Below are 12,807 nucleotides of genomic sequence, written 5' to 3'. Positions count from 1 at the left end.
AGGACCAGAACATTCCAAAGAAACGTCAATGTTTTCAAACTTCGAGTAGTAAAATCAATTAAGGAAACAAGGGCCTTAGCTAAGTATCTTTCTAAGAGAACTATTCTCTTGGGTACATTTACCACATTACTGTTTGGCACCTTCCTCCTAAGAAGAATTCCCAGGGAAAACTGACCTCTCAACGTTTTCTTTCTTCACTACTTCTCTTAATTTCTAAATAAGAGCCCACTTCCCTAAACATTATACTCAACAAAATAGAGTCCAAACCCTCAACTAAAAATCAGACTGAAAGCACCAGAGAAAGGGTTAGTGTGCTTATTTTCTTTGACAAAATAGCTGAGACACATCAATATGCAAAAAGCTAGAGACAGACAAGGGGCTACCCAAAGGACAACTTTTTAGACTTCTGCTTGCTTACATACAAGTCTACACAGGAGATTAGAAAGCCAAAATGATGTTCAGAGGAAAATAATTCCCACTGGTTTCAGCCAGTCACATAGTTTGGACTTCCTACATTTACAGACATTTTCAAAATTGTATAAACCTAGTATCATGAACTCACAAAGAAGCATTTAAAAATACTCAACAAAACCAAGACAAAAATAACGCTTACCTGTTCTCTCGGAGTTTCTGGATATATTTATACTTATCAGTCAATACACCATTGGACGTAATCACTGCCTAAATGTGTATGACACGAGACATTTTAGTGTCCATGTATTAGACCCACAAACATGGGCTCATGTAACAAAGATGGAGAGAGAAAGGGAAAGGGAGAGAGGACGATAGTGGAAAAAACACACCCATGGAAAAAAACTATTTTCATAACTTACGTCTCGCACCACAGGAGAAAAATTCTGACTTTCAAGAGGCTGTGTTGCATCTGATAATATCTGAAAGGAAAAGGAGATTGATAAGAGATAAATTATTGCAGAGAAGAATTCCTGGTGTTTGTTTCCATAATAAAATATTAGTCAAAGGAAAAAAAAGAATTTACAAAAGTTTTCTGGAGATCACTGAATATAAATAATTAGTATTAGAAGTCTACAAGCAATGAATGCTAACCCCTAAGAACCTATTTCAGCACAAGTTCTAATTTTAAAACTACAATTTGATTACAATCATCTTTGCTTGTTAAAAACACAAAATAGTTTATCCTTCCCCACCAGTTCAATCTGTCATATTGAACATGCTGGCAAACATCACCACAAACTTTTTACTCACTCTGAGGGCCTGAATTCCATCCCAAAGGTTCACACTGTTCTATCAGGAGAGAGAACGGGCTTTTCAGACAAAAGCCATCAACCCTGCAATAGGGAGTCTACCTCAGGTCCACATTAGATCTATGTATAGGCACATCAGCATTTTGAAAGTGTCAGGAAAAAAGGAGACCTCAAAAAATCATGCAGTCTTCCCATTATCTCACAAGAATGAGTCAGATGGCCAACAACAAAAGCCACATCTCTCAGATTAACATCCCACCATCCTTCTAGTCCTCTTCTTTTCTTCCAAGCTATCCAACTCCTGAACAGACTGCCAAGAGTAAAGGTCATATAAACAATCATTCCCTCCTTATCCTTGTAGGTTCAAGTCTAGACCACTCACCCAGCTGAGAAAGAGCAAAATGTACCTATCAGGTACTGGTGGAGAAATATTTATTTACTGTATTAAAGTAAGTATCAGGGCACCTGGGCGGCACAATCAGTTAAGCGTCCAACTCTTGGTTTTGGCTCAGGTCATGATCTCAGGATTGTGAGATCATGCCCCATGTCGGGCTCTGTGCTCAGCATGTCGTCTGCTTGAGATTCTCTCCCTCTCCCTCTGCCCCTCCCACTCGTGCTGTCTCTCTAAAATAAATAAATCTTTAAAAAAGTAAAATAAATATCAAAACTATTTTCGTATGTCTAAAATATACAACACTTATGCTATCTATTCCTGGGATGTGGGCATTAAAAAAAAAAAGATACATATCTATAAGGCAGGTAGGGCATCTTTGGGGAAGCTCATGGAATTGGCACACCTGGTGTCCCCCACTGCTTCTTTCGCCCAGGCTCCTATGAGTATTCCCTCCTCAACCTGACTCTTCCACCTACCAACCCTGTCTCCCGCCAGGAGCCATTAGTGAATTTGAATTTCACTTGACATACAGCGGGGTCACTGAACTCTTGTGTATCCTTTCATTTTCTCTACTGTTTCTCCTTAATTCTGCAGCCTTTACTCGGGCCTTTCTGAGATCATGGGGACTACCTTCCACCTCTCTCTTTCCATTTATCTTCAATCTAAAACACAAACCTGATTATTTCTTCTGTGTCTATTTAACATAATCCAGTAGCTTTCCAATACCTTCAAGATAAAGTCTCTAGTTCCCTATCTGGCCCCCAAGACTCTCCATACTCTGTCTCTGCCTTTCCAACCTCAAATCTCCCTTTTGTCTCATACCCAAAACTCTAGTCCTACCAACGCTGTGAAGCTGCTTATCGGCATTAGCGTTCCCATGCCCCTGTGCTATACCATGTGGGTGCCTCACACACTATTCCTCAACACGGAATTCCCACTCTTCATCCTCCAAGATATAGCTGAAGAACTGCCTCCTCTGTGAAGCCTTTCTCAAAATCTGTCCCCAAGCAGACTGAAGCTAACTGCACTTGGCGTCGTGCCTGTGCAATAAAATGGTAAATATTCAATAAATATAAAAATGGATATATATGATAATCATATCGATTTTTCTCAAGAAAATGAAATAACTATCTTGAGCTCCCCCAAAGAAAGGCAAACATGAAAGACAACAAAAGGCTGCTGAATGATTGCATTTAACTGTCTTCCTTGCTGGAATTCAACCATGACAAAAGTGCAAGCACAAGCGTCCTCAAGCATACAGCATGCCTTGTCACTTTCACAATACCACCTTTGAGAGCTCATCACTCTTTCCTAAATTAATTTCAAGCTATTTATCCTGGTGTCAAGACCCTTTCCAGTATGGAACCAACATGCTTCCCTTTACTGTATCAGACTTGACGGCTCACAAAAACCCTCTGTAAAATTAACTCCCACCTTTGCTCTCCTGTCTCCATTAGATAGTATGCTTCCCGTTCCCATGCAAAGGAACAGATCCTATACATCTATCAAGAGCCAGCTCAAATGTCACCTCTTTCATAAAACCTTTCCAGAATTTACCCAACAAGACAGAGCCTCTCCCTCCACAACTTCCTTAGCATTTTCCTAATGGCTGTCATATTCTGCCTTATGGCAGGATTGCACAATTGTCTCATCCACCTCCTGGACCTTATGCTTCTATAGATAAGAAGGTGTGTTTTAATTTTCTTCATCCATATGTGTGCCTTTTCCCAGCAGACAAAAAATATGTAATTAATTCAAGTGAAACAAACTTCTCTATTGGTTCAGAATGATAGCGTTTAATGCCATAGGGTCTGAACCTTATGTCAAAAAGGAAAATCTAGGGGAAAAAGACCGTGCATATACTTTTTTTTAAAAGATTGCATTTATTTATTTGAGAGAGAGAGCAGGGGGAGGGGTGGGGGGACAGAGTGACAAGCAGAGCCCCATGCAGGGCTTGATCGCACGATCCTGAGATCATGACCTGAGCCAAAACCAAGAGTCAGATGCTTAACTGACTGAGCCACCCAGGCACCCCAACAGTACATATACTTTAAATACAGTTCCGATACAGTTATCAGAAGAGAACACAGACAATATACTTAATTTTTTTAGTGGTATGCAGATACGCACATATCAAGACTACAATCTAAAGCCATAAATTTTCACAAATGTCCAGTGCTTTAAAGACAGTGCTGAGATAGATGCCCCCAAGACAATCCCACCACACTGTTCAGAAGATTACCATAACGTATAAAAGGAAAAATGTGTGACAATTTAGAGACACCAGTTTAGTCATCAGACATCTAAGCAGTATCACCTGCTTCAGTCTGACCAAAAACCTCCAACGCCTCATTGTCAGGTAATTTTAACATTGTCACATTGCCTAAGAGTCTATTAACTGCTGATTTATGTAAGCAAAAACATACAGCCTTTTTAAATGTACATTTTCTTTCCAGCAATGGTGAATGAGATCTTTTCAAACCAATCTTCCCACTGAGTAAACCAGATAAAACATGAAAAACCTCAGTTTTTAGCTTCAAGACTTTTTTGCCTGGGGAAGACAATGGAATAGGAGGACCGTAAGCTCACTTCTTCCCACAGACACAACTAGATAACAGTCACATCAGTTTAAATAACCCAGAAAATGACTTGAAGACCGGCAGAACAAACTCTTCACAGCTAAATGAAGAGAAGAGGCCACACTGAAGAGGGTAGGAAGGGCTGAGATGCAGGGATCCACAGGACTTTCCAAAGGAGGGAGGGACAAAACAGGCACAGGGAGGAGAGAGAAACAGACTCTCACACCACCCAACCCACGTAGGAAAGATGAATCCCCATAATATTTGGTTTTGAAAAACAGAAGGGCTGAATTTCACAGGTTTTTACAAGCACCAGTACTTAAAACCTGGAACTTTAAAAATCTGCAGGCTTGGCTCTGGGAGAGCCAGGAGAGCAAAATGAAACCGAGTCCCTACCCTTAAAGAGACAGCACAAGAAAAAGCCCCAGTGCATAGAAGCAGCAGTTTGAAAAATGCCTGAGGTATATGGGAGGAAGATTTGTTTACTAATCTCAGAGGGTGTATGGGGGTTGGGGGGCAGGATCCAAGAGAAGGATTCCTTCTCTGGGAATAAAGGAGCTGCTCGGTGCTATTTCCCTGCCCCAACCCACCCCCAGCCTAAATACATGCCACCAGCTGAAAGCAGCATAGCACCTACACTCCTACCTAACTTGATAACAGTGTGCCCTACCCTACAGGTGTTCCCCTGTAGACACACCCCCTTAAGCCAGGCCTCAGCTCAATGTCTCCTCCCACGGAAGAACTGTGCAAGCCTTGCTAACACCACGCATCTGATACCACAGGCTTCTGCAGATTAAGCCCCTCCAATACACTCTTGGTCTGAGCCCATCCAAAGCAGTGCCACAAGGCTGGCATATGCAAGCAGCCCTGATGGACCAGCATCACTCCAAAGTGATGCCTGCCCCAGGGAGAGGGAAAGAGAGTCACACACACCAGTCAGACTGAACCCCAGCAGTGGGCTGGGGACATATGGTGGATCTGACAGAAGGTCCCACCCACCCACAAAAGCTTTTCAGAAGACAAAACAGGGAAAGCAAACTGCACCTCAGTGCTACTGCATCTATGGCAAATGCCAGGTCTGACACAACTCAAGCCCAAGCAGCCCCAGACCAATCTACTAACATCACAGGGACCAAACCCTGCCCACAATAGGCAAAGAGGGCCACTGCAGATGAGGACTGAAGAAAAAAGTGGCTCAGCCACAACAGCAGAATGCACACAGCACACATAGGAGACATCCCTGAAGCACCAGTTCTGGTGAAGAGGGAACCCTGCACTACAGAGCACCACAGAACCCCTTCTTCATAAGGCCACTACTTCCAAGAGCAGGAGATGTAGCTGACTTTTCTAACACATAGAAACAGGAACAAAGAGTTAGACAAAATGAGGAGACAGAGGAATATGTTCCAGATGAAAGAACAGGACAAAATCACAGCAAGATACCTAAGTGAAATGGAGATAAGTAAAATGCTCTTGAGGAAAGAGTGGAGGGCCTCAGTGAGACCCTTAGCAAAGAGACAGAAAACATAAAAAAGAACCAATCAGAAATGAAGAACTCAATAATTGAAATTAAAAATACACGAGATGGAATAAATAGTGGGCTAGAGAAAGCAGAAGAAAAGATCAGGGACCTGGAGGACAGAGTAATGGAAAACAATCAATCTGAACAGGTGAGAGAAAAAATAATAATACAAAATGAAAATAGACTTAGGGAATTCAGCTACACAATCAAGTATAATACATTTACACTATAGGGATCCCAGAAGGAGAAGAAAGAGAAAAGGGGGCAGAAAATTTATTTGAAGAATAGCTGAAAACTTCTTTAATTTGGGGAAGGAAACTGAAATCCAGATCCAAGAGGCACAGAGAGCCCCCAACAAAATTGACCCAAGGAGATCCACACAAAACCACATAATAAATAAAATGGCAAAAAGTAGTGAAGCAGCAAGAAAAAGAAAACAGTTACATACAAGGGTAACCCCATAAAGCTATTGGTGGATTTTTCACCAGAAGTTTAGCAGGCCAGAAGAGAATGGCATGATATAGTCAGAGTGCTGAAAGAAAAAAACGTGCAGCCAAGAATTCTCTATCCAGCAAGGCTATAATTCAGAATGGAAGGAGAAATAAAGTTTCCCAGACAAACTAAAGGTAAAGGAATTCATAACCACTAAACCAGCTATAACCACTAAACCAGGAAATGTTAAAGGAGACTCTTTGAGCAGTAAGAGTAAGAAAAATAGGAAGTACAAAAGCAGTGAAATTAAGTATATCTATAAAAATCAGTCAAGGGACTCACAAAATAAAAGGATGTAAAGTATGACACCATACACCTAAAATGTGGGAGGGAACGGAGTAAAGAATGGGTTCAAACTTGAGCAGCCATCATCTTAATACAGACCACTATATGCAGATGTTATATACAAACTGAATAGGAACCACAAATCAAAAATCAGTAATAGATATGCAAAAAAAAAAAAAAAAAGAGAAAGGATCCAAGATCATCACTAAAAAAAGTCAACTAACCATGAAAGACAAGAGCAAGAAAAGAAAGAAAAAGAGAAAATCCATAAAAACAGCCATAAAACAAGTAAGAAAATGTCAATAAATGCATACCTGTCAATAATACTTTGAATTTAAATGGACTACCTGCTCCAATCAAAAAACATAGGGTGACAGAATGGATAAAAAGACCCATCTATATGCCACCTACAAGAGACTCATTTTAGACCTAAAGATGCATGCAGATTGAAAGTGAAGAAATGGAGAAGAATTTATCACGCAAATAGATGTGAAAATAAAGCCAGGGTAACAATACGTATATCGGGCAACATAGACTTTAATACAAAGACTGTAACAAGACACAAAGAAATATATGTGTGTGTATATATGTATATATGTATATGTATATATGTATATATATACATATATACACACACTAATATTAGGATATATATATTAGTATAAAGAATAATATATATATTATATACTAGAATAGTATATGTATATACTAGAAAATAAAACAATATTCATGCACCCAACATGGGAATACCCAAATACATAGAGCAGTTAATAACAAACACAAAGGAAATAACTGATAGTAATACAATAATAGTAGGGGACTTCAATATCCCAATTACATCAATGGGTAGATCATCCAAACAGAAAATCAACAAGGAAACAGTGTCTTTGAATGACACATTGGACCAGATGGATCTAACAGATATATTCAGAACATTCCATCCTAAAACAACAGAATACACATTCTTTTCAAGTGCACATGGAACATTCTCCAGAACAGATCACATATTAGGCCACAAGACAAGTCTCAATAAATTCAAAAAGACTGAAGTCATACTATGCATTTTTTCTGACCACAACACTATGAAACTAGAAATCAACCACAAGAAAACATCTAGAAAGACCATAAACACATGGAGATTAAATAACGAGCTACTAAACATTGAATGGTGCAACCAAGAAATCAAAGAGAAAATTTAAAAATACATGGAGACAAATGAAAATGCAACACAATGGTCCAAAGTTTTTGGGATGCAACAAAAGCTGTTCTAAAAGGGGAGTATAGGGGCGCCTGGGTGGCACAGCAGTTAAGCGTCTGCCTTCGGCTCAGGGCGTGATCCCGGCATTACAGGATCGAGCCCCACATCAGGCTCCTCCGCTATGAGCCTGCTTCTTCCTCTCCCACTCCCCCTGCTTGTGTTCTCTCTCTCGCTGGCTGTCTCTATCTCTGTCGAATAAATAAATAAAATCTTAAAAAATAAAAAAAATAAATAAAATAAAAGGGGAGTATATAGCAATACAGGCCTACTTCAAGAAGCAAAAAAAATCTCAAATAAACATATAAAGGAGCTAAAAAAAGACCCAAAACCAGTAGAAGGAAGGAAAATAAATATCAGAGCAGAAATAAACAAAATAAAAACTAAAAAAGAACAAACAAATAAAAGAAAAAAACAATAAAACAGAGCAATGAAACCAGGAGCTGATTCTTTGAAAACATCAACAAAATTAACAAACCTTTAACCAGACTCATCCAGAAAGAGAGAGAATGAGAGAGGACACAAACAAAATCAGAAACAAAGGAGGAGAAATAACAACCAACACCACAAAAATACAAACAATTATAAGAGAATACAATGAAAAATTATATGCCAACAAATTGGACAACCTAGAAGAAATGAATAAATTTCTAGAAACATATAACTTCTCAATATTGAATCAGGAAGCAACAGAAAATTTGAACAGACCAATTACCAGCAATGAAATTGAATAAGTAATAAAAAAACTCCCAACGAACTAAAGTCCAGGACAAGATAGCGTCACAGGTGAATTTTACCAAACATTTAAAGAAGAGTTAATATCTACTCTTCTCAAACTATTCCAAAAAAATAAAAGAAGGATAGCTTCTAAATTGATCCTATGAGGCCAGCATTACCCTGATACCAAAGCCAGATAAAGACACTACGAAAAAAGAAAACTATAGGTCAATACCTCTAATGAAAATAGATGCAAAAATCCTCAACAAAATATTAGCAAACCAAATCCAACAATATATTTAAAAAATTGTTCACCACAATCAAGTGAGATTTATTGCTAGAATGCAAGCTTGGTTCAATATTCGCAACATCACATCAACAAGGGAAAAGATAAAACCACATGATCATTTCAATGGATGGAAAAAGCATATGACAAAGTATGAAATCCATTCATGATAAAAACCCTCAATAAAATAGGTTTAGAGAGAACATAACAAAGGTCCTATATGAAAAACCAACAGCTAAGATCATACTTAATGAGGAGAAATGAGAGCTTTTCCCTAAGGTTGGGAACAAGACAAAGATGTCCACCTTCTCCATTTTTATTCAACATAGTACTGGAAACCCTAGCTACAGCAATCAAACAAGAAAAAGGGTTAAAAGACATCTAACTTAGTAAGGAAGAAATAAAGCATTTACTATTTGCAAATGACATCATACTATATATAGAAAACTCTAATGACTGCAGCAAGAAACTACTAGAACTGATAAATGAATTCAGTTAAGGTTGCAGGATACAAAAAACAATGTACAGAAGTGCACTGCATTTCTATGCATTGATAATGAAGCAGCAGAAATAAAGAAAATAATCCCATTTACAATTGCACCAAAAAGAATAAAATATCTAGAAATAAACTTTAATGAGGAGGTGAAAGACCTGTATTGTGAAAACTATAAAACACTGATGAAAGAAACTAAAGATGACACAAACACATGGAAGATATTCCATGCTCATGGATTGGAAGGACAAATACTGTTAAAATGTCCATACTACTCAAAGCAATCTTCAGGTTCAATGCAATCCCTATCAAAATACCAACAGCATTTTTCACAAAAGTAGGACAAACAATACTAAAGTTTATATGGAACCACAAAAGACCCCAAATGGCCAAGCAATGTTTAAAAAGAAAAACAGGGGTGCCTGGGTGGCTCAGTCAGTTAAGTGTCTGCTTCAGCTCAGGTCATGATCACAGGGTCCTAGGATCGAGCCCCACATTGGGCTCCCTGCACAGCGGGGAGTCGGCTTCTCCCTCTGCCTCTCCCCCTGGCTTGTGCTCTCTCTCTCTCTCTCTCTCTCTCACTCTCTCTCTCAAATAAATAAAGAAAATCTTTAAAAAAGGAAAGAAAGAAAGAAAGAAAGAAAGAAAGAAAGAAAGAAAGAAAAGAAAGAAAGAAAGAAGGAAAGAAAGAAGGAAAAGAAAAGAAAAGAAAAGAAAAGAAAAACTGGAGGTATGACAACCCCAGATTTCAAGTTATAGTACAAAGCTGTAGTAATCAAAACAGTATGGCCCTGGCACAAAAACAGACACCTATAGCAATAGAACACAACAGAGAGCCCAGAAATAAACCCACAATTTTATAGTCAATTAATCTCTGACAAAGGACACAAGAATACACAATGGGGAAAAAAAGTCTCTTCTTCAACAAACCCTGTTGAGAAAACTGAACAGCTACATGAAAAAGAATGAAACTGGACCACTTTCTTTCATCATATACAAAAATTAACTCAAAATGGACTAAGGACCTAAACGTTAAGACACTAAACCTCAAAAATCCCAGAAGACAGCACAGGCAGTAATTTTTCTAACATTGGCCATAGCAACATTTTTCTAGATATGTCTCCTGAGGCAAGAAAACAAAAGCAAAAATAAACTATCAGGACTACATCAAAATGAAAAGCTTCTGCACAGCAAAGGAAACAATCAACAAAACTAAAAGGCAACCTACTGAATGGGAGAAGATATTTGCAAATGACATATCTGATAAAGGGCTAGTATCTAAAATATAGAAAGAACTGATATAACTCGACACCAAAAAAACAAATACTCCAATTAAAAAATGGGACATGGACAGACATTTCTCCAAAAGAAGACATACAAATAGCCAACAGACACATGAAAAGATGCTTAACATCACTCAACCATCAAGCAAATGCAAATCAAAACGACAATGAAATAGCACCTCATACCTGTCAGATTGGCTAAAATGAAAAACACAAGAAACAACAAGTGTTAGAGAGGATGTGGAGAAAAAAGGAACCCTCTTGTACTGTTGGTAGGAAAGCAAACTGGTACACCTACTATGGAAAACAGTATGAAGGTTCCTCAAAAAATTAAAAATAGAACCACCATATGATCCAGTAATTCCACTACTGGGTACTTACCCAAGGAATACAAAAACACTAATTAGAAACAATATATGCACCCCTATGTTTACTGAAGTATTATTTACAGTAGTCAAATCATGGAAGCATCCCAAGTACCCATCAATAGATGAATGGATAAAGAAAAGATGCAGTATAAATATATATATACTCATACACACACACACACTGGAATATTACTCAGTCATAAAAAAAGAATGGAATCTTGTCATTTGCAACAACATGAATGGAGCTAGAGAGTATATAGTGTTAAGCAAAATAAGTCAGAGAAAGACAAATAACATGTGATTTTCCTCATATGTGGAATTAAAGAAACAAAACAAAGGAACAAAGGAAAAAATAGAGAAACCAAAAAACAGACTCTTAACTACAGAGAACAAACAGATGGTTACCAGACGGGAGGTGGGTAGAGGGATGTGTGAAATAGGTGATGGGGATTAAGGGTACACTTTTCACAATGAGCACTGAGTAATGTATAAGATTGCTGAATCACTATACTGTATACCTGAAACTACTATAACACCATATGTTAACTATACTGGAATTAAAATTTTTTTTTTAATTTTAAAGTAGATAAGACTTGCTGCACCATAATTCTGGGGAAGAAAGCCCAAAGAGATGAGTCTAGCATTTGGCATGAACTTTCGTGGGTGTAGTAGGAATAGAACCCACAGCAACCACAGCCTCCAGAATGTTAGTAGAAAATGCCAAAATGCCAGGAACGGCAGATTCAGAAAAAGTAAAGCCCAACTTTCATGTGAATTCTGTTCATGTCTCTGGATAACCCCCAAACTGAGTGAGTGTAGGTAAGCAACCCAGGTAAAGATGAAAGAGCTGAACTTTTATTTGAGCTACCCCCCACCTCAGGTGAGACAGTTTTCAATTTAGGTCTAACCAGTGAATTCTCTGCTAAAAAAACAAACAAAAAATCAATATTTCTCAGGAAAATATAACAATCCAGAATCTCCACAGCTTAACTATTCACATCATCCAGGATACAATCCCAAATTATTCAACTGGTAAAAACCATTTTCATGGGAAAAGACAATCAATAAAGTTCAACCCCAAACTGACCCAGAATTTTGGAAATATGATGCAAAGACTATACAGTGGATTTTCTAACTCTGTCCATATGATAAAGAACAGTACACTCATAATGTATGAAAAGATAGAAATTCTCAGCACAGAAAGAGAAGAGTATGCTTAAGATAAATACTGAAATAAGAATGCTTATCTTTGCCAATGAAATGGAATTTAGATAACACAGTATTTCAATAGTCAATCACAGGTTACAATATAAAATACATAACCACAACAAAAGCTGTCACTTAATGAAGCATTAGTGAAAAACATCCAATAAAATTTTCTGTATATCTGATTTTTCAAATCTGTTCAGCACAGCACAGTAAGAATGTTCTAACGTGAATTGACCTAGACAACAGGAAGAGCAAAAAAAAAAAAAAGGAAATCTTATCTCGCATGTCATGAACATTCTTAATAAAATATGCATAATGAGAGATAAATCCAATTGTAATTAATCATGAAGGCAGTTGTAGAATTATATTCCCCATGAGACAAGTAAGCAGAATATATAAGAGATTGTCTATAAATACTTTTGAGGGAGGGCTGGCATTTCATTTTACAACAGATTTCTTAGGTATAGGAGACCAGAACATTCTTAAGATCCTTCCACAGTTCTATTTAAAGCCACAGAATTGCTGTGGATGCTACCAGTCAGCTTACCATTTCTTCAACATAAGGGTAAAGCATGTCTCCAAAGTATTCTGTAGCTTCAATTGGAAGCTGTGCTGGCAAATTGTCAATGGAACACATCAGAATCCCAGAGCCTTCAACACTAGGAGAAGCAATATGCTTTATTCAGATGTATAAAATGTTA

General features: G+C 37.9%; 1 protein-coding gene across 1 annotated transcript in view; it reads right to left on the bottom strand.

Moving 5' to 3' along the window:
• AASS (aminoadipate-semialdehyde synthase) overlaps positions 1 to 12,807 on the bottom strand; it is a 57,176-nt gene that overhangs the window by 22,662 nt on the left and 21,707 nt on the right. The window contains exons 11-13 of the mRNA XM_045792757.2: positions 12,654 to 12,765; positions 834 to 893; positions 614 to 681 (exon numbers count right to left, since the gene is read on the bottom strand). Coding sequence (XP_045648713.2) covers positions 614 to 681; positions 834 to 893; positions 12,654 to 12,765 — 240 coding nt within the window. The remainder of the gene's footprint in view (positions 1 to 613; positions 682 to 833; positions 894 to 12,653; positions 12,766 to 12,807) is intronic.

The sequence above is a fragment of the Ursus americanus genome, chromosome 3, assembly GCF_024610735.1.
Source record: "Ursus americanus isolate L20-20 chromosome 3, mUrsAme1.1.p, whole genome shotgun sequence".
NCBI classification, from domain to species: Eukaryota; Metazoa; Chordata; class Mammalia; order Carnivora; family Ursidae; genus Ursus; species Ursus americanus.
The sequence above is the reverse complement of the archived record's forward strand: the minus strand, read 5'-3'. Positions and strand labels throughout refer to the sequence as shown.